The 24,107-nt window shown below is 36.0% G+C and overlaps 1 protein-coding gene across 1 annotated transcript in view; it reads right to left on the bottom strand.

The window, feature by feature from the left end:
* Window positions 1–24,107, bottom strand: part of LOC132103416 (exostosin-1a) — a 53,603-nt gene that overhangs the window by 7,205 nt on the left and 22,291 nt on the right. The window contains exons 2-4 of the mRNA XM_059508498.1: window positions 5,574–5,667; window positions 3,716–3,823; window positions 1,220–1,339 (exon numbers count right to left, since the gene is read on the bottom strand). Of these exons, the coding sequence (XP_059364481.1) occupies window positions 1,220–1,339; window positions 3,716–3,823; window positions 5,574–5,667 (322 nt within the window). The remainder of the gene's footprint in view (window positions 1–1,219; window positions 1,340–3,715; window positions 3,824–5,573; window positions 5,668–24,107) is intronic.

Here is a 24,107-nt window from a genome sequence, read left to right as displayed (position 1 = left end):
AAAACATTTTTTCAACAGAATGAACAATATAATAATTAAATTACATTGGCATAATATAAATTCTAAACATAATGTAACAGTAGGCCTATTCATGTTTCCATCCAGTTGTTTTTATGCATAAATTCAAAATGTGCATTAAAACATCTGGAAACACTGCAAATTCATAGCTGGAGGTGTAAAAGCTAAGGTATGGCTAAAACCTAAATATAACTAAGGTAAATGCAAGGTAGGAGCTGCCCAGATGTTCCTCTATGTCCAGAAACGCCCTCTCAAAAACATTTGGATAAAACCAGACCACTGTTTGTCCTTCTGACCCTCACTCAGACATATTCTTATGGTATAATATGACATAAACATTTTAATAAATGATGCAAGAGACAGAAATTCACAGAATAGCATGTACCGGAACAAAATAAATACTTCTTGTCACTGTACCGGGACAAAAGTAACAACTGTTACTTTCGTCCCGACAGGAACTCCTGGCATTTAAACCTGATTTACTTTTATACTAAAAAACTTTGATAATGCAAACTTTAGGATGTGTTAAAGCACTAAATAACCTGTAGATTGATCATTACTGTGACACATGAAACAAAAAAAACAACACAACTAATAAAAAAAAATACCGCTTCAATAATTTACTTTTTGTACTCGAAAACAGTTTTACCGACCTAACTGCGGGAAATGATGAGGAAATCACGTGATATTTCTCAGCTCCATCAAGGATTGAATGCTGAATATACTGTCATAGCTGGGAATGCAAATGCAGTAATAGGCTCGGAGAAAATCGTTTTGTTACTTTCGTCCCGCGCTACTTTCGCCCCGGTTCTCCCCTAGCTTAATTCTAAGTTATTTAAATAGCAGAATATTTATACATAATACGTATTTATGCTAACTTTACTAAATAAATCATTGCGTCTGAATGATTCTCATACTTTTTTTACCTTTCAATCAGTAAAAATACTTATAATTACAAACTCATAACTACATCTGATTGTGGCTGTATTATAGTATTGAGAACTGTGCTGTGAAAATGTGCATAATAATCATGAAAATCACAATGCTAAAATTTGAATGCTCCTAAAACGAGTTTCATTTTCTGCAAAATATAATTTCCCATTTTTCCCTGTTCATTTTTAGGGTGAAATGCGACTCGGTCCAGTTTTGGAGGGTCTTGATGGCTGCTTGTCTTGTTTTAAGTGATCAGGAAGTTGCTTACCTCCAATGTAGTGAGCACAATTTTCTCCACAGAAGAGAAATACGCTTCCCATAAGAACTGCGTCTGCTGGCGGAGAGACAGAATGTGGTCTTGATGGATGGAGCGAACCGTCGATGGAATCTGAGGAGACGGGAGCAGTGTGATAATGTGTTTTCTACTTGACTGGCCTTTTCAATGGGGGCACCATTAAAATAACTCAGATTTCTCCCTGAGGACAGAGCACTCTGAGGGGGATTTCACACTTGGTTCAATTGCCTGGTCCAAACTAGAGTTCGATTGATTGAAGTGAACAGAAATGATACACAGCTCTCTGCTCCTCAAGAAAGCGAGTGAAACACACAAACACACATTTTTAATCAAACGATATGTTATTAATATCGGTTCACTTCCACGATTTGGCACAATTGCGTACATATTAGCCGTACCACAGACCACCCTTCTAATTGGACTTGGGTATGGTTCACCCATGTGCACCCGAGTTCAGAAGACAGTGTTTACATCATCCAAACTTACCGAACTCTGACGTCAGTCGAAACCCGGGTGCGCACCAAAAGTGCTAGTGTGAAAGTACCCTGACAAACTGGGCTTTTTCAGTCAGTAAAGTTTAACAGTTCACCTCAAAATTAAAAGCCTTTTATAACCTTTTTATTTCTTCAGTGATTGATAGATGTTAACATCCTAGAAACTACCTATCTACTTGCTATGTGCTTACTAAGGCAGTTACTACGGTATTTTAAGTGATCGCAGACAGACAGACAGACAGACAGACAGACAGACAGACAGACAGACAGATAGATAGATAGATAGATAGATAGATAGATAGATAGACAGATAGATAGATAGATAGATAGATAGATAGATAGATAGATAGATAGATAGATAGATAGATAGATAGATAGATAGATAGATAGATAGATAGCGAGTACATTAAACACACTGGAAATAGCCTGAGGTCTTGCTCAGTCTTTCGTGCTTCTGTTCCAGTATTTACTGAGAGGAGAAGTGAGTCACAGCAGGTGTGAGCGATTATTAAAGTCTCTCATCACTGTAAACACAAACGGCCCTTGAGGTAGATTTCCATTACAATTATATCACAGGCCGATTAGTCTCACCTTTTGTTGAGCCAGTCAGTGCCACAGGGGCACGAGAGCATATTAAAAGCTACTGCGGCCTGACAGAAGCTGTCACTCCTCTCACCAGAGACTGTCTTCCTGCCGCAGGCCGCTAATCGGCAGGGCAAGAGGTCTCATTTCAATTACAAACGCACATGCACTTGCTTTCAGTGAGGGGGTCTCCAAAGGTCTGCAGACCATCACTGATAGCTGCAAGCTTGTGCCCGGCAAATTAGCATGTGACATTAGAACGATTTAATTCATGCATGATTAATGAAAGCATGGGGTTAAAACTAATTTCAACATATAAACATGTCTCAGTTCCAAAACCATTTGATTTGACTATGTAGGCATTATTATAAGCATTTTCAAATTCAGATTTTTTTCCATTTCAATCTTTCTGGACTATATTTTAATAGTTAAATTAAGTTTTAGACCAAAAGGCATTTCTAATTAATTGTGAAAATTAATTAAACTTAAAATTTGTCATCATTTTAATTCATGTTTAAATTTGTAGAGCCCTATTTAAAAATGTTTTTTCTCAAATTCCATTTTATTTTACCAAATAGTGTGATTTCCTTTTTGCACTGTTATGGTTTAATTAAATTTTAGCAAACATAAAGCATGTCTAATAAAATGAATTAATAATTTATTTTTGTATGTATTTATTTTTAATAATAATAAGGCCCTATGAAATGTTTTCAGAAATTCTGTGTTATGTATTTAAAGGCATAAAATATTAAAAATTTAATTAATCTCTTAAAAAAAAGAAAAATCAACTATTTCATTTTTTTTTTTATTAAGTGCTACTCAACAGGGGCTTACTGTTACAATTGGCAGAGGAATAAAAGAAAAGGATAAATTATTTATTTAAAAAGAGTTTTAAATATTATTATTATTATTAACAGAGTATATATATATATATATATATATATATATATATATATATATATATATAGAGAGAGAGAGAGAGAGAGAGAGAGACAGAGAGAGAGACAGAGGGAGTAATATATTTATTTAGAACATATTTTTATATATATATAAACCAAACTTTTATTCTGGTGGGTTGCTGTGATATATGATGAAAGTATTTCTAAAATGAAAAGGTAAAATGCTCATGAAGTGATATCTCAAACCAGTTCTGGAGATGAAGTTCATGTGTTCTTGTCCTCATACAGTTTGACAGCAGACGCTGAAAACACATCTGCCTCATTCATTCACACAAACAAGCAGAACAAATACAAGTAGAATGTATTTCAGTAAAGATGCTGCCCATACAGCAGGCAGCTCGCTGAATTTGGGAACAGAGCTGTTGTTTCAGACAGGAACAAGAAACAGAACGAGCTGAACTAGCTCCTATCCTGATATATTCTGGAAGTCGTACCTGTAGAAGAAGTCTCTCATCCCCAATGACAGAGGCCATGCTCCAGTCGATGATCTCTGAGAAGGGAAGCTCCCAGCCGTTACTGAGCATGACGGGAACACAAGCGGCCTGCACACACACACACACATAAAACACACAGAGAGAGAGGCATGTTAGAACAGGCTGAAGAAACATAAAACAAGCGTCATGAAAATTTTATTAGCGTCTTCGAGTGGAAAGTCTGAAAGCAAGAGGAGCTCTCACTTCAGACTTAGAAATGAGGGAATCATGGTTTATCAGATCAGTCATGTTTCTGAAATCTGGCAGCGACTGAGGGAAACACAAAGCGTGGCTCTGCCTGTCTGAACTCGGGCCTCATGGGTCATAACAATGAGATAATCATCAAGAATGGAGACAGAGACAAATGCAAAGATCTACAGGGGGACAAAATCTTAATAATTTATATATATATATATATATGCACACCAATTTGGCAATATACAGCAATGTGCAATCTGGACAATGGACAAATGAAATCAAGCACATCCAAGCAGCTCTTCTGTGTATGTACACTGTCAGACATGTTCACTATTCAGCTACAAATGAGCTGTTGTGTCTTGTTTCTGAAGCAGCGCTGTAGCAGCAGGTACCAACAGACAGATGGTGCATTGTTTATAATACCTGGTCTCCAATTTGCATATCAGCTGCCATTATTGCTCATTAGAGCAGAGCTGCTTTTATTATCCAGGATGAAGTTACAGTTAAAACAATCCCAAAAGCTCAAAATAACTTTATAACCTTAGTACAGTGACTATATATATATATATATATATATATATATATATATATACTGTAATTTGTTCATAAAACATTATAGTAGTTTGATACCAAATAGTGTTGTTATTGTTTAATAAAACAAACTGTTTTGGGGGGTTATAATATGTTTTTGTTGCAAGTGTGGACATGCTACCATATACCAAGGTTTTTTGAACAAGGTACAACATTATTTCAATGTTTTCTGGCCATAAACCACCGTTAAAAATACTGTATGCTTTTTGGACATGTACCATAGCACACAAAAGTGGTAATAAATCAGTATCATGGCTTGTATTAAAATCATTATCAGCCATCACAGCATCGCAGTACCTCAACAGAACTTTAATTGTAGATAAAATGTAATATTTTCCAAGCATAACTGTGTGCTTGTTGTCCTGTCCCTAATCTGTTCAGCTGCTCCCACCCTCTGACCTCCCGTCATCTCTAATATCATCCTGCTGTTTCATCTCTAATATCATCCTGCTGTTATGGACTAATCCTTGCAATGTCATTAACCAGCCCTGCAATCTGCTGAAATACATACAGACCATTACAGCCCTTGAGAGCTGAAGACAGACACAAGAGCACATATGCAGCATAAAAGCCCTGCAAACCTCAGCTAGTCAATCCTCAACACCCACACAATTCAAAACACAATATATAATGGCCTGTTAAGCCTTATGGCTGCACAACAACAGACAACCTGAAAGAGCACAGCCACACTCCCACACAATAGACACCCGTCTGACATCGGCATCACAGCACCACAGAATAGTGCTGGTTATGGACAAAAGTGGATTATTTATTTGACATAGGAATGAAATACCACAAATGAGATCTTTTGAATACCTCAATTTGCTTCTTATATGAAATATGAATATGTTATTTTAACTTAATACTACTGTTTTACCGTATTTTTTATCAAATAAATGCAGCTTTGGTTAGCATAAGGGATTGCATTGATAAAGTATGTGTGTGGGCATGTGTAACATGCATGCAAACTGCTAAAGTGTCTTTCGTTGGCTAGCAGTACTGGCAATGGGAATGAACTGGAAAAATGTACCTGCAGAGCCTCCAAGAAACGGAAAGAGCCCAGACGGCGTCCTCGAGGCACGAGACAAAAAGTGGAGTTATGCAGCATTTCTTTATAGTCGTACCTGTTGAGAAAAAGAAAACAAGGAAGCACATATTAAGAACCAAGGTCAGAAAACATCCTGGCGCAGGAAAACATGCGGTTAATGCTCATCACATCTGGCACTGTGGAAAAAAGCAACTGCATACTTTCCAGTTTACACAACCTTTTTGAGTCACAAATATTTCAACTACATAAAAACATGAGTGAAACAGAATTCCCCCAAATGTTGTCCCAACTAGTCAAACACAGTGGTCTTAAAGAATTTCTACTATAACTACCACAAACTAGAACCCCATAGCAACACATGGCAAGTAACCAAAATATTCTAGAATTTCATACAACTAGCTAGAAGCCATAGCAAACCCCAGCAACTCGTCAAAATACCATAGCCATACCTTAATAGCAATGGCTATTAACCAGCTACCAGGCTTTCAGAAAAATGTCTACTGACTGTCCAAATGCTAGTTTGATTTAGAGAACCAATACGTGAATCTAACCTGCTTCATTTGCAGTGTAGAAAGGGTTACAGACATTTAACGTCATAATATGAATCACACACAAGTGTGCAGACAGTCAGAAGCGAGCTCTTAGAAATCTCTGTTCACGCTCTTGACCTCTCGACCTCTGCTTTGTAGGCTGCTCTTGCACTATGGTGGGATAAAAGCTTCAGCAAATGCTTTAAGCAGTGTTTCAGTCGGCACTTGGATTAAGGGGCTGTTTGGAATTCCGAATGCAACATTCCTGCTTTTTCGCCGGTCTCGCCCTCCCTTCTCCTCGCTTACACATTCTCCATCACGTACTCCGTTCCTTCTCCTCGCTCTCTCCAATGAGTAATCGGTGATGCTGTGCATTCCAATGTGAAGCCCCTGAGGTCTTCCTTCAGCTCTGCTCTTCAGCACGGATGAATGAACAGGTCAGGATGCCTGCCCGGACTTCGGGCCTGATGTTCTCCATGTTTGAGATGAAAGGTAAAGCTTGAGGTTGAGAGTCGGCGGGTGTTGTAGGATGCTGTATTAACCTCGGCTGACCTGTTGGCTCAGTGGGTAACCTGATATGGGGGGTCTGAAGTGAAAATAGGACGGGATGATGCAATCGAAAGACTTCATGATTCTCCAACACCACAGGGTTTATCCTACCGGGTCATTGTGTGCAGACTAATATTTTTAATATGACTCTCAAGCAGATGTTTAAAAGGACTTTTTTTCTGTGTATTTTCCAAATGGTTGTGGTGTCCTTAAAGGCTGAATGAAAGGCTGTCTGTTATTTATTATTGAGCAAAAAAAGAACTTGGGTGGGACTTAATTTTATTCAACACAAATTAACTAGTTTTGGAAAAGTGAGCAACATTTTAGAACACATTCAAAAAGGTGCTAAGCAAATTATTGAGTTTGATAAAAGAATACAAGACCATTTTTTTAAAATACTAAAATCAGGTAAATGATTTGATTGCATGCGATAAGATAAGAAATTCACATTTAGAAAGTAAAAGTATAGACTAAGGTAAAAATAATGTACAAAAAAAAGAATGTTAAAAATAAATAAAATATATAAATATAAAACATTAGAAATAAAAAAATACAATTGTAATATTTGCCTTTAAAATAATTTTACTTTGGTTCTTAAAAAAATTCTACAGAGCAAGACAATTAAAATACATACTAATTGGAAAGTATTGGATACGATTTTACGCTTCAAAAATTTAAAAAATAGATAATTTCTATAATGATACACATTATATAAAAATGATACAAAATAAATTCAAGTTTAGCTAATTACTAAAACTATTAAAGCTGAAATGAAAGGAATAAAATAAAACAGTATATAGATAATAAGTCAAAAAGTTCCTAATTGGTGGTTTAATATGAAGCTTGTTTGTTATGTACAACTGTGTACAGATAAGCAGGGCTGTGAATTATAAGCCACAAGTCTATTTCTTCAAGCTGGATGGCAGGCGAGACAACAGCACAGCACAAACCACACGGCTCCTGTTATAATGAACAGCAATGAGTTCACACATGCAGGTCAGGAATAACTGCAACCCTGCGCCATTACTCAAACACAAGCAGCCAGCCGAGCGCAGTGCAACCTGTTCTCAAAACACACTCTGGCCGGGGCGAGGAAGTTCCCCGCATGCAGGAAGTGATGGAGTGGGCTGTGGGAAAGAACTTTCTGTTGGAATAAACACATCCATAATTCAGCTGCACCTCGATGAGGAGTTGCTCCACAGGCCTCCATGCTGATATTGACCACACACAACTCCACAACATGATACACTCTTACTAACATTAAAACAAATGTAAATAAATGGACTGTGTGTGATAAGACCAGGAATGTACAGTTAGAAAGTAAATACTTTAAATGTATGCTGTGCGTTCAATGCAAGCCTTTTTTTAAGCACACACACACACACACACACACACACACACACACACATATATATATATATATATATCCTCTCTCCACCTTCAATACCACGACTTAGGTGCCCTTGAGCAAGGCATCGAACCCCCAACTGCTCCCCGGGCGCCGCAGCATAAATGGCTGCCCACTGCTCCGGGTGTGTGCTCACAGTGTGTGTGTGTGTGTGTGTATTCACTGCTCTGTGGGTGTGCATTTCGGATGGGTTAAATGCAGAGCACAAATTCTGAGTATGGGTCACCATACTTGGCTGAATGTCACTTCACTATATATATATATATATATATATATATATATATATATATATAGAACTTTACATTTTTAAAATAGCTTCAACCCTCTGTTTGTAAAAAATAAAAAAATAAAAATTAAGTAAAAATATATTATATTATATAAATATATTAAGTAAAAATATAATATATTACATAATAAAAATAGATTAAACGTGTAAATATAATAATTTAATTTATAATATAATAAAAGCAATCATTAATAAAATAAAATAAAATGTTTTGCTATAAAATATTCACTTGATTCTAATTAAAAATAAAATAAAAAAATTATTTGGCTATTAAATAAAATAAAATACAAACAAAAAATACAACTGGTTCTAAAATAAAAAGTTATGTTTTATAAAACAAAACTATCTACTGCCAAATCTTTCAACATGTATCACCACAGTGGTGTTACAGTTAATTATTAAAATGGTTTTCTTTAATTGAAATAAAATACAAATATCAGATGAAAAACAAAAACTGAAATAAAACATTTATGCTGAAGTACTAAAATTACTGAAATAAAGCTAAAAAGAAATGCAAAAAACTAAGAAAAATAAAAAAGAACAAAATTATGAAAATAACTTTTAGCAACTTATTTTCATGATGTTTCAAACGGTTGGCTGCTGAAAAGAAAGCGTGGCATTGGAGTTAAAGGTGTGTCTTTAATCTGCCGTTGTGGGTTGGTGGATGCCCCTGAATCTACTCTATCAAGTCGACAAGCGTGCAAGATGCATGAGAAAAAACAGAGAACTAGAACGTAGGCAGCCAAACTGTCTAAGTTTTCTTTGTTATGTTTATATTTGCCATTGTTGCCATAGCAGCCGGTTGGCATGCGTGGCATTTGTGCCTTAAATCAGATTAGTGGAAATCAGAGCTTGCATGGCAAATGCTGGTTTCACCAACGCTGCCAATCTGCTTGTAATGACTGTGTAATCAGAACAAGATTAAACCTGTACTAAATGCCCGTCTCCCGACACACTTACACAGAGAGAACTACAGCACGCACAACTTCATGAGCGTGTTACAACTGTTTTAACATCTGCGGGATCAAGTGAAGAACAGCCTCTAAAGATACTGAAGCAGATCTAGAGGAAAGAAGTTGGTGCGAGTCTCTGGTGGATGATAGTAAATCCACGACGGCCATCTGAGAAGCAGCATGACAACATATGTGCTTATGATACAGATTTATGATGCTGCATCCTGTTCTATTAAATGGATAGTTCACCCAAAAATAGAAATTAACCCATGATTTACTCACCCTTAAGCCGTCCTAGGTTTATGTGACTTGCTTCTTACAGACGAATACAGTCAGAGTTACATAAAAAAAAATGTCCCGGCTCTTCCAAGCTTTAGAATGGGAGTGAATGGGGGACGAGATTTAGAAGCCCAAAATAGTGTGTCCATCGAAAAAAAAAAACATTTCTTTGCTTCAGAAGGCCTTTATTAACCCCCCGGGAGCCATGTGGGACACTTTTTTATGATGGATGGATGCACTTTATTGGACTATTGAAAAATAACATATCATTTAAAAAAAATATATAACTCTGATTGTATTCTTCTAAAATAAACTAGTCAAACACACCTGGGATGGCTTGAGGGTGAGTAAATCATGTGGTAATTTTCATTTTTGGGTGAACTATCCCTTTAAAGTCCATCCAGATAATATAAAAAAGTGACTCTGCTAATGACAAACTGCTAATGCACAAGCCACACTGTTTATTTGTTAAATCCCACATTTTTCCTTGCTCAAAATGCAATACTATTGCACTGTGATCTGTTCTTTTATAACCAAAGATGACTTTGAAAATGCATGAAAAAATAAAAACAAATCATTTAAGTCAAGTTAATAAATCATAGATGGCCAAATGAGAAGAAAAGACGCATACCATAGGTTCATGCGCATGTTTCAATGTTTATGCATGTACCATAGCAAAAATCAAATAAATAAACAACAACATGGTATTACTATATTATAAAATGAGACTGTAGTACAGTATAAAGTGTAGAGACTGTAGTGCAGTATGGTATACTGCATTGTAATTTCTTGTAATTGCTGGTTAAACTCAGTCTAATCTAATAGAGATGTTTTTATAGGAGTCACTACAGTGCCAACTACACGCTCCCATTTTGCTTGTTAAACAAAAGATGGCATTTGACTTCCACAAACAACAATGCATGCTAAGAGTAAAAGTGCAACGCTTGTATCCGCTGTCTGCGCAATCAAGAAAATAAGACATTAATGGCTTAGGCACAACTGGTTTGCCAAGTCCATTTATCCTGTAATCCCGCTCTTCTGACAGAGAAAAAAACGCCATTTGTAGAGTCCAGAAAACACAGAGTTACTGAAAAAAACTACTTAAAAGTATGCAGTATAATAAGCATAATTATATTGCATGCGATTCTTTGCCACGTAAATGGCAAAAAAACATGATCATCTTAAAACACACCAAGTATCTTAACGGTGAAGTGTGTCACTTTTAACAACAAATGGTATTGCTAAACTAATGACAAGTTCAAACAGATCGCACCAAACTCGCACCAAACTCGCACCATTGGTTGAGCCAATCCTGATTAAGTCTGGCACTTAAAGCTGTGAAATTTTAAAAGCTTTTAATTATCTTGAAAAAGTGGTTGCTAATAAATGGCTAAATGGGACTATAGAGGTTGCCGGGAATATTACACAGCATGATGCTATTGCTTACTTCTGGGCTGGGCTAAAAAGTACACTGCAGCGATCTATTGAAAACAACCATCTGGATGGTTAAATTTTCTACATCAAACACAGGGAATAAGCAGCATCCGAATGAACTAACTTTCAAACACAAAAGCACATTTGCTAAAAACTAGGACACATCGTTGCAAGGCCTTCTGTCTCTCCAGAGTCAGAAAAACTTCCCTGCAGTCGTAACTTTTACTCGAGTTACTTTTGACTGGGGCTAAAAGCTAAAGGCTACTGGAAAGTTTATCCGCAATGCCATGCCAGATGGTCCAAAAGCAGAGGTGTCAAGTAACGAAGTACAAATACTTTGTTACATTACTTAAGTAGAAATTTGGGGTATCTATACTTTACTTGAGTAATTATTTTTTAGCCGACTTTTTACTTCTACTCCTTACATTTTCACGCAAGTATCTGTACTTTCTACTCCTTACATTTTAAAAATAGCTTCGTTACTGCTATTTCATTTCGGCTTGTTTTCATTCCGGCTTGTCATCATTCAAAAAAAAAAAACTATCCAGACAAATCGCGCCATCCGGATGGAGTGAATTTGATTGTGGTTGGATGAGAAGTATAAACAGATACCATTCCGACACCCTATTGGTTTGTACGCGATCCATCGCACCTGCACATGACACAAATCAAGTCACACTCCAGCCAGGACATAGCCAGTTTTGGGTTCGTTTATCAAAAAATATATTTCTTAAACGTAAGGTTGGATATGGAACCGGTATGCACCTTACTGAATAAGAGGAAGCAGATTTCGGTGGCTTTTAAATGCCTGAGCGATCGATTGAAATGTTTGTCCTGGTTCTCCGAAATGTACACAAGAAGCACGGGCATCGCTAGGCTTTATTAGCGGGGCTGTAGCATTTAGCTCCATAAACTGTATACAAATTTGTGATCGCCTCAGAGTCAGTCCCCTTAAGTTTCATATGAAACCGGCGTCAGACCGGTCTCCTCTCAGTCTTTCAGCGCGCTCTTCAATCCGCAGACCGCGGCGGAGCAGCGCGAGCGGAAACAAACACAAACAGAGGACACAAGGTATGTGTTTATCGAAAGATTGTTAGAATATCCGTATCTGTGCAGTTCTTTGTCATAAATACAGTTTACAAAAGGTCACGAGGGAGCAGTCGGTTTCTCATCTTCTGTAAAGTTTTCGCTGCGTTCACCCATCACTAAACAGCTGTTTCCTCCAGCAAAAATCTAGCCCTTAACACATATGAACGAACACTTACACTTATTTAAATATACTTAATTTAATCGTACGTACTTTATACATACACCAGCTACTGTGCAAAAGTCTTGGGCACGTTAGTATTTTCACTAAAGAATGGTGTTCGGCCAGTTTTGCTGTTTCAGTATAAAATATCTGTTTAAATTTCCAAACATTCATTTCGCCGTTGTCAGACTGCTTGTGCATTCAAAATCGCACTAGATTATTAATAAAATTAATGGCAAACTGATATTTCCTACTGACACACTACAGCATATATATAAATAACTGGCTTAAAACCCTTTTTTGGGGTGAAAATACTAATGTGCCTTTAGACTTTTGCACAGTACTCTACTTTACAAACGACTGTTGCTACTTTATAAAGAATGAGCATACAGTCATTCACAGAATGGATTAAAGACAGTGACAGACAGCACTCATCTTAACTAAATATCAGAGTGAGTGACAGAGATACAGTTGAAACATTATGTGTGGTTTTTGTATTAAGTAATGACCCAGATTATGAAATACATTTATTAGCCTTAGATTAAGCATAACTTGGGAAATAAGAGCATCCAAAGTGAAAGCTATGTATTTATTTTAAATATTTGTAATGTTCTTTAATGTTATCCATAGTTTTTTGTGGGTCTTTTTTTTAAAGTATCGGTTCAGGCACCGTTTAGGCGCCGGTACTGTTTTAAAAGTATCGAAATGGCACTGGATTATTTCTCACTGGCTCATTTACCAAATGGGTGCTTTCTCTTCGTCCTCCACAAATTAAGCTACTGTAGGTAGTTCGGTAGCGAGACGTTTTAATAAATGATCGTTTGCGATTGACGACGCGATTGACAATGTTGTGATAAGTAGGCTATACCAACTTTGTAACTCGTTACCCCCCCCCCCCCCCCCCACACACACACACACACACACAGACTGGACATAGCAAATACAGGAAGCTATCAATCAAGAAGGTATCAGGATTATGAGTTATTTTTTCATTTTTACTTTATGATTAATCACTTGGATTAATCATTCACTTTGACAGCACTATAATCTTTCTTGTATATAGACAACCATACAAGGCTAATTGTTTTTTAGCCTCCACCAATGTTCTTGTCCATTGCCCTCGCAGATTCCTGCAGCTAAACTTGGATGTACACTTACATTCCATTAAAGGTTATTGATGACATGCCTCTGAAGTTTGACTTTTTGCACCATAACAATACTTATAGGCAACTATAGGGTGACCATATGAGCCATTTTCCCAGGACACGTCCTTACCAGGATTTTTATATTGCCTAAAATATCCAGATTTTGGCTGTTTGTGCTTTGCAGATCGATCATTGTATGGCATTCATAAGTGTCATACAATGATTGGTGCGCAGCGACGCTTCAAGTTGAATGAACGAACAAACACCTAACATGTACGTGTATTTGCATTACTCTGATCGTTCTCTGTAGATCTCACCTTATCACATGCCACGACTGGTTGATTATGTAACATACCTGCATGTTATTGGTCAAACTACTTTGGATGTTTTAGGCAATATAGAAATTCTGGCAAGGACGCGTCCTGGGAAAATGGCTCATATGGTCACCCTAGGCAACTAGTCATCATATCTCTAGTTCTTTAATGTATTTGCATTGTACTAAAGTACGTTCATTTTCAATGGGCATATATGCGGCTGAAACAGGTAGCCTAGTGCATCCCAAATTTTTCAACATGAACATTTTAATATAACATTATAGTCATTATGGCCTATGGCTTTTAGAATAATGTTTTTTTGAGGAGGTGGGGTAGTGCACAATAGGCCCCTGTGGCGCGGCCTAAGCTTTTGTTCTAAATGGCATTTTTTTCCCTTACATTACTTTTACTTTTATACTTTAAGTAGTTTTTTAAACCAGTACTTTTACACTTTTACTTGAGTAAAAAGCTTGAGTTGATTCTTCAACTTCTACAAAAGTCTTTTTAAACCCTAGTATCTATACTTCTACTTAAGTAATGAATGTCAATACTTTTGACACCACTGTCCAAAAGGATGTCTGGCCTCAAGGGCAAATACAGCTGATTAATTATCCACTGCAGACTGTGTCATTAATCATAACGACTCGATTTGAGTTAATATCATCCTGTTCTGTCCTGTAATTACACTGGGATTTCACACTTGGGATTTATTCTCCGAGCTGCCATTATCAAAACAATCTGCGTATACTCCACAAATCAACAACACTGGGAACAGCAGAATGAAGGCCCTGATTTACCTGAAGCGAATCAAAGAAAAAAACGGTGTCATTTCAAACAAAATTAGGCCAAACAAAGTTAATTTGGAGTTTATTTAGGAAGTCCAGGACAGCTTGCCAAAGCAAACTTTCTGGAAAAGCTCATTTCTGGCTGGTAAACACCTCTGAACTCTCTTTGGTCAGTGGAAATTAGATAATAGGTAGGTGTGCTTTGGGGCTCCGCCTTTTTTAATGTGGAAAATGTTTCCAGTCCATTACTTTTGTTCAGACGAAAACAAACACACTGTTTTATAGTAGATATTGAAGTTGTAATTCTAATCAAAAGTGACACTGACACTGGTTTTCCATGTTTAAAACTGTAAAGCTGCTTGCTTTCAAGCAATCTATTGTTAATAATGTATGTAAAATAAAAATAAGCAAAAATAAATAACATTTTAGTAAATAAATGTGCAAAGCACAAATAGAAAATAATAATAATAAAAAAAACAATACATATTATGAACAAAGCTAATATAAAAGCAAATACATTTAAATAAACTAAACATAAATAAAACCATAAATAAACTAAGAATCCATAAATGGAATTGTAATAAATAAATAAAGCATCAAAACATGTACCTAAAGGGTCAGAAAGAAGACAGAATACAGACTTTAATACAATGCTAATGTTATTTAAATAAGCAAACATTATATACAGAAGAAATTTAGTACCTTTTATATGGATTATCTTAACTTTTAAGCACTTAATAAATAAACAATGTGACTTTTCTCGATGAGTGCAAACATCCACATCACTATGATCAGATGCTTTCTTAACAGCTGGTTTCTCAGCTCTGTCATTTTTGTGGTGTATTTTTCGTTATTAAGAGGAAAAGCTCTACTAACAGTCCACTAACAGTAGGTATATTACTATTTTAAACTTATTTTTACCCCGAAGAATGAAAGTTAGTATAGCCGTGACTAGGATAAAAGAAGAAACTTAAGGAAAGTTTCTGTTTTATTAATGCACACTACAGCGGTGCACTCCAATGCGCCTGCTTTCTGTAGGAAACTGTGTCTCAGACCTAAGGGTGAAAACACAGCACGGGCCTGTCTTCGAGATTTCCCATCCTTAATAAAAGCCTGGAGAGGGTGTAGAGGTTGAGAGGAAGGGGCAGGGAATCATAACCCCGACAGCGGCAGGTCTGCGGAGCTGCAGGGAGGTGAACGCAGTCACTAACGGGACTTGAGTTTCAAACAATGTCGTGGCTCATGTTGACCCTGGCCATCTGGTCAGCCTGTAGACGTTGCTCTCGTCCGTGGAGAAAGAGCTAGCAGCAGTCTGCATGTTCTCCCTGGTTTTGCTCAACATGTAGTTAATGTGCATCCAGGGCAAGTGCGGTCTACAGTTTAATTGGACACATTTAATGAGAGAAAAGATCAAACTAGGACAAATAACATAAATAGCACTGCAGACTACAAATATCAATGAGATACTGAAATGGATCAAACTTTCTATTCTTTAATCATCACTTTTCATGGGAAACCAGTAGAGCCCGACCGATATGGATTTTTGGGGGCCGATGCCGATATTAACTCGAAAAGAGCCGATTTATAAGCCGATATTTTTGATTTTAAAAATAATCTGGATATTAGACCCATTTCCTATAAACTGCACTTACACAACATTCAATAGCAAAATATCTGCCTGTTCTATGTATGTGGGCTGTATAAACCATTTTCCAGAATGGACTATGTTAAAAAAAAGCCTTAGATTACAGTCTCAATGACTAAACAATTGCACATCAAAAGTATATATTTTTTAATGATCAAAAAACAGTCTGGTTTTAAACATTTAACACTTTTACTTTCTTCCAGTTGAAGCTGGTTTTAACAGTCTGTGTGTTTACTGTAAATAAATTATAATACTAAAGTTAAAGTATTTGCAGAAGTAGTCCCACACTTTGCTGCTACAGCATTCACCTTTTCCAGCCATCTGTAGGCAGAAAGAGAGACAGAGAAAGAATAAGCATGTGTATTAATAATATCACCATGTATCATTACTCATGTCATCATTAGAATTATAATAATAATAAACTGGGATCTCCTACATAGGCAAAAATGAGAAATATATATATATATTTTATTTGTCAAGTAATAGGTATTACCTACTTATATTTAACAATATTATTTCAACATTTTCCTGTTATGTCTGTAAAGCTGCTTTGAAACAATATGTAAAAAAAAAAAAAGCGCTTGTTCAGCTCACATTTATTTACATGTCCCCTCTGGTTTAATCATTTCTGACGCACCTACTGTAGTTACTGTAACTACACTATATTTGCTCTCACAGACACATTCACAACGGACCCGTATATCTTCTTCTCTTCTCTTTGTGCAGTCTGAATCAAAACATCGTCATGCGCTGGCGAACGTAAAGTTAGCCTACTGTTACCTGAAGATTACGGAATCAATTCGAAGCTGAATGGTTAACGTTAGTGTCATGAACACACCGCTGTCAATTTTGAGAAGAACCACCTTCAAACAAGTTAATAGCAAGCATTTAAGGGGCCTGCTAAAAAGGAAGCTATTAGCGTTAGAGTAACGTAACCAGCCTGAATTCACCAAATTGTTCTCTGGACCTGAGGGTAGCCTCTTCTTCCTTGCTTCTCTCTTAATTCTCATCAGAAGGACTAGCGCTATCGCTCGCTTCTTACAACGGGACAGATACATGTTTGCTTCTGACCGAAAGGAGGAGGAACAGACTATGAAAGAGCTCCCGCTAAACGTTTTTAAAACCCCGCCAACGCCATAGGGCAGCGCAAATCGCGTTGTATCTAAAGGGCAACGCTGAACCTAGCGGCAAGCGCCGTGCATACCGCGTCCTGTGTGAAAGGCCCAATAACGCGGTCATTATGTGGGAAACACACCGCAATAGAATAAGAATAAGTTAAACGCTAACGTTATAGTTTGACTTCCTATTAACGTTCGCGCTCTTCCACTGATAAACATGGTATTAGCTTTGTGGCTAATCTAATATAGCAATGCATTAGCGGCTGTAAGTGATGTTACAGAATATTTAGAAGTGATAATGATAGGACCGTTAGCTAGAACTACCACACAGTTTTTATACAGGGTATGAACTAAATCTACAATCATTTCACATGACGAACGACAGACTCACCGTCAAAACAGTAAGTTACATCTCCGTGGCTTGGCTAATCGCTTTCTTCTGTAGTGGACTTCTGGCACTGTTGTTAACTCTGGAGCTGCAGAGCTCCCTCTGGTGGGCACACTATGCAACACTCATAACATGAGTGAAGCATGAGACTCTGTTTCTCATGTTTCATCGGCCGTTATAAATGCCGATGCCGATTTAAATGCAATTAGCTTATATCGGCCGATAATATCGGCCGGCCGATATATCGGTCGGGCTCTAGAAACCAGATATTCTTGCTGTTTTAAAATAAGAGTATATTATAGATTTACACTAACATTAACACGTTCACTCCTCAGTGAATTTATGAGCCATGTAGAAACTGACTGTCCATATTTAAATATAAAAATATTGAAATTAATAAACAGATAATATTTAAATATGTAAAAGACTTTGTAGACCTAAATAAATAAATAAATACAAATGTGAATGAGTAATGTATGTAAGCGAAAAGACAAGCACATTAAATAAAACAAATTATAAAAATAAACAAATTATATACATAAATATACATAAAATAAATAAACATTTAATATATTTTATACATATTTTACATATTTAAATAACCAAAAAATAAATACAATTATAATTTTATTTAAAAACATCAAATAAGAGATGTAAACACACACAGATACATACATACACATGTATATGTATGTGTGTGTGTGTGTGTAGTACATACACACACACACACACACACACACACACACACATATATATATACATACATACATACATACATACATACACACACACACACACACACACACACACACACACACACATACATACATACATACATATACATACATACATATATATATACATACATACATATATATATATATATAACAATTAACAAATAACAAATAACAATGTTATAACAAATAACAATTAACTCAAATAAATTAAAATACATTTATAAATTATAAAAATAAATTAACTAATAAAAAATTTATATAAAAATAATTATAAGCAAACAAATAAATCTGAAAAAATAGAGTATTCTTTTTCCTGTATTTTAACAGTATAAAATAATTGTAACATGATGACTGTCATGATAGCATAATTTAAATCAGCACAAATTGAATATAGTGTAAGCTAAAACATCAAGATGATATACTGCTTGCAACCATTTTATTTTCCAACGCTGCATCGATGAATCATGTAAAATAAGACCAATCTTGCATTAAGCTGCTTATGCTTAACAGCAGTTTATGTATAATTTCAAAATTTATCATACATTGTGTTACATTTTGATATTATCCACCCTCAGGTATTCTTCAAAACCAGCTATTTTCACTTGCAATGTCAGTTTTATTTGATTAGAATGAAATGAGAGATGCGAGCAAATCTTCTGTAATCCATCATTTACATCTCTAGAGAAAACATGAAATCCATTACAGTAAGGTAACAGAATGGGACGCAAGCCACATCTTGTAGACGAGAGAAATCAGAAGAGGAGGCTGCAGAGGTTCGACTCACACAAGATGCGACGTGTCATTTTAAAGACGCTTTTACTAGGTTGTCGTGACACTGTCATTGTGCTCCACTGTGAATTAGGAGACAGTTGGGAAGCTAAAAATAAATGAAGCTGGAGCTGAAAGACATTATCATAAATAAAAAAAATAAAAAGCACTGGCGCTCTAGAAAAAGTTGCTGTTGCTGTGTCAGACTCCCACTGTCTTTAATCTCTCGTGGAGAGTTATGCGTCGCTAAGCACGAGTTCAAGCCAAAGGAATGCCAATCTATGAGACGAACAAACACACACACACGTACACACACACACCAACAATCACACTCCGTGTCTTTTGCTTTCAGCATGCATCTGAGATCCAAACGCCCCCTTCAACCCTGTTGGAAACAACCAGGCTCATTTCCTCACAGCTATGCACTAGTTTTAGCTTGCAGGGCCAACGCTGACTGCGGAGAAGATCAGCATTTCCAAAGGTCATAAAAGATCATATCATGAGACTAGACGTCCTTTGAAGACGTGCATTAACAGGCATCTGTCTCCATCTCCCATTAAAAACTAGTGCATGAAAAAGCAAGGAGAAGGCCTGGAAAAATTCAGGCATGAGAAAAAAAACATTTTTCATCTAGAAAATGACACAGTAAATCTGCACTCCTTATAGCACTTCAAACATGCATTATAAACCTATTTAATGTCATAAGAAACCAAATGCATTGATATTAATAAATGCAATGGACAACATAAGCACAGCAAAATGACTTCCACGGTGCATTATTAATTCTGTGCATAAAACAATAGTCTCATTGGCTCCATGCTGCTATTATGTGTATGAAGGAGTGGGTGGAGAAACTCCACAGTCAGATTTCTATCATTTCCTCAAGCCTTTGGAAAGGATGGGTCACCACTGATGAAAAACCATCATTGAGCATTTTTTTCCTGTTTATTCTCCTTTCTATTAGACATTTAGTATACATAGTTATAAATGATATTGGCACAGCTTATTTTTGATGGTCATCGGTTTTTCATGTCTTTCCAAAGTTTGCTTTCTCTGTATGACACACAGAAAAAAGATACTTTGAAGAACATCCATGCAATGAAAGTCAGTGGGGTCCAATGTTGTTTGAGCTCCAATGTCTTTGTATCTTCTTTCTTTATTCCACAGAAGATGAAGAACAGGAAGAACACAAACTATATAGTTTAATAAATATATAGTCCTAATAAACTATTTTTTATCATGTTCTTGGTGAAAATGGGTTTTTCAGTTGCTAAGTGGACACAGTTATTGGTTGATACTGATAACTTTTAAAATTCTGTCATTTAAATTTAAATTCTGTTATTATTTACTTGCTCCCAAATTGGGCTGATAATACAAGTGATTTGGAACAATAATAAAATGAAGAATGAAGATCATCAGTGAACAACAACCTTAAATTCAGTCAAAACTATCTTAGGACTTCAGAAAACTTTCAATCATGGGCGTCAGAAGCACTGTATGTGGGCGGTTCAAGACCCACCCGACCAATGATATTGGACCCACTCACTTTTACCATCTCTAATTAATTCAGCACATATGTCTGTTCACTTTTCAGAGAGCCATCAGTCAAATCCATTCCACTTGAGGAATGCCCTAAAATTAAACTCCAGTCCACATTTTAGCTACAGCCTTGACTTCCACAGTGCTGCTTCTTCAAATCCATTCCACTTGGTTCATTCAGAGTCTATATATATATTTAACTCCATTCCGTGTCTGCAATCCAGTGTAAATTCCTCATCGTAACAAAAGAAACAAGGATTGAGCTGACATTATTTATTGTGGTAATCAACAATATGCCACAATACCTGACAATCCTTTAAAATTATTTGTCAAATTTACTAGCAATTTCTGAGCAAACAAAAACCCACACCAAATCTTGTGCACAATAAATGTGCAAAAAAATCCATGAAAGATATTCGTTGGTTTACAAAGGAGCCAGAAGTGTTAAGAAAATTCAAGGTAAATAATCAAACTTTTTTATGAAGTGTTATTTCCAATCGTATAATTAATTGTTAAAATATTAATTTAATTATATGGCTTGCTATGAAAATAGCCATAGCAAGATAAAGACATATTGCAAAAGTCACACTGTAAAATATATTAAAACATCAGTCATTTTAAATTGTAATAATATTTACAACATTTACTGTTTTTTTATCAAATAAATGCATTCTTGTGAGCAAAAGACAATGATTTATGACAAAAAAAAGAAGCAGCCAAAAGTGTCAAAGAAAAATTCACAATTAAATTTATTTTATGAAGCGTCATTTCCAATAAAGCAGTCAAATTTTGTGTGAAAATATTCATTTAATTCTATGTCTTGCTATAAAACAAACCATAGCAAGATAAAGGCATTTTATTGCAAAAATACTGGAAAAGGTAATACCTAAAACTTAATTTTATCAAATAAGTAAATAATATGTAAATTAATATGTAGTAACTTGTTGTCAATTACTGGAAATTTATAGCAGCCAAATAAAAGTGTAAAAAGTCATTTTAAAGCCAAAAGTGAAGAAGCTACAGTTGCCTGTAGCTTTTAAAATAAAGTTGGATATACAGGTATGTCCAGTTTTATCCTCATATATGTACATTACATTATCGCTCTGCTCTGATCTGCTAAATGCAAGTATAAACACACATGAAACGGTGAAAAGCGCAATACAAATACATTTGACTTGACATATTTAAAGAAACAATCCATAATATACTCAATAGAATACATCAGACTGAGTCACAGAAACCCAAGAACAGCAGCTTGTGTCATTTGCGTTCGGCTCATGTATCGGTGAGACACACGGGGTCAGCGCTGAAGGCTGATGGAGTGACTGGTGAGGTCACCGCTGGGCTAAAGCTCATTCTGCCCTCTCTGGTCAGCACTACAACTACTTCAGTCCCTGGATGAACCGGCCGTATGCATGATTCACCACAAAGGAAACTGTGTTGACAGAGACAAGCCAAGACATGCAAATATTGATTCCACTGTCCTGTAGCACACAACACGCTCACTCGACTGCTTAATTCACTTCGCTTCGCCAAACTGTACCAGAATGGAAATGAACTAGGGCTTAGGGCACAAATGCCAACAAAAATGACAGAAATACCCTTCAATATAAAGTGCTGGTTATGCGATAATGACGTCTTGTACATTATACATTACATTTGTGCTTTCTTAACTTGCTTTTGAATATAAACAGCAGTAATTATTCAGAAAGAAAATTATAATGATGTTAAAACTAATTGATTCAATTAAATTATGGAACACAGATGGATGGCATACTGTGCATTTTTATACGATAAAAGGAAATAGCCCAAAATAATCTTATATATATATATATATATACATAGCCAATCAGGATATTAGAATGATTTCTGAAGGATAATGTGACACTGAAGACTGGAGTAATGATGCTGAAAATTATATTTAATAATATTTCACACTTTTACTGTACTTTACTGTTTGTTTGTTTTTTGTAAAATTAATGCAGCCTTTGTGAGCATGAAAGACTTTGTTCAAAAACAATAAAAAAATGTTTTTGTCATTGACATATTATTATAGTTAATTAATATTTTGAATTGTGATTTTTATATTTTCTTTTATAAGTTCAAGTTTAAGTAATTGTTTTTTTTCTGACATGTTTATTCGTTTTTTTGTTTGTTTGTTTGTTTGAAAAAAAAGATCATATTTAGTTATTTTAGTATCGAGTAAAACTAAATGAAAATCAGAAATGTTGCCTTGACAACTAGCTGAAATAAAATGTTTTTTTTTATTTTAGTTCATTTTATTTCAAGTAAACAAACTTATGGTTTTAGTATTAGTTAACAATAAAAACTATAATTTCAGATCCATTTATTTGTTTACTTTATAAGAACATATGGAGACAGCCAGAGTAAAACTACAATTTTCGTATCAACACATGGATGCATTACTACACCCCTAACACCCATTAACCTATTCAACAACCAGTAACCAACCACCATCCAGATCATAATAGCTACAGGTTATATCGAGTTTCTGACCTACCAGGGGTGAAAAAGCACCACATTAGAAGTGGGCAAAGAGATCTCAAGGAACGCATTCACACTGAAATGCTATAATCCTCTCGGGTCAGGGAGAGGCCATTGGGTTTAATGAGGGATGAGGGGAACACAGGAGTCCTGTCGGTGGGAAATAATGACAAGTTCCCAGTTCTCCAGAGCAGGAAGTGCACAAGCTCACATCCACATGAGAATTCTGAGCATGGAACGGATCCAACCGGGAACCAACTGCTTCAACACCCGGAGAGAGTGAATCTCCAACAGAGAGGACGGTGAAAACAGGAGCACTGGGACTAATGCCAGACTGGATTTCTAATTGCATTTGATTTCACTTGGACTCCTAATGAGCCGCGCTCAATGAAGCCCATTCGCACTAATTCCTGAACAAAAACAGCAAAATCCCAGAGTTGAATGCGGCCTGCAAATCATGCCAAGTAAGCCTGGTTAACACTTTCCCCGGCCAAAACTGTGGGCAGGTAATTAGTTGAACAGCGGGTGGGATTAAAAAGCGAGCTTCCAGTCGAGGTCTTTGGTTATAGCCTCACACAGGGGAGTCTGCAACGGAGCTGGCAGAGGAAACACATTGTTTGTACACATTGGTTCTCTTCAGTCTAACAGCAAATACAAGAAGAGATCATATTTCGTTTTTAGAGAAACTCACTTGCTTATATAATGTCCATGAAGCCACACATTTTTAAAACTTATAATGAATTCATAATTAAACCTAAACCCAGACAGCAGACGAAACAATATATAATGAATTATAAATATACTAAAAACAGTAATATTGTATAAATGTGAAGAATTATTATTATTAATGTTGAAAACAGTTGTACTGCTTAATATTTTTGTGT

Source organism: Carassius carassius, chromosome 24, assembly GCF_963082965.1.
Source record: "Carassius carassius chromosome 24, fCarCar2.1, whole genome shotgun sequence".
NCBI lineage: Eukaryota > Metazoa > Chordata > Actinopteri > Cypriniformes > Cyprinidae > Carassius > Carassius carassius.
Note: the sequence above shows the minus strand (reverse complement) of the source record. Positions and strands in the feature narration are given on the sequence as shown.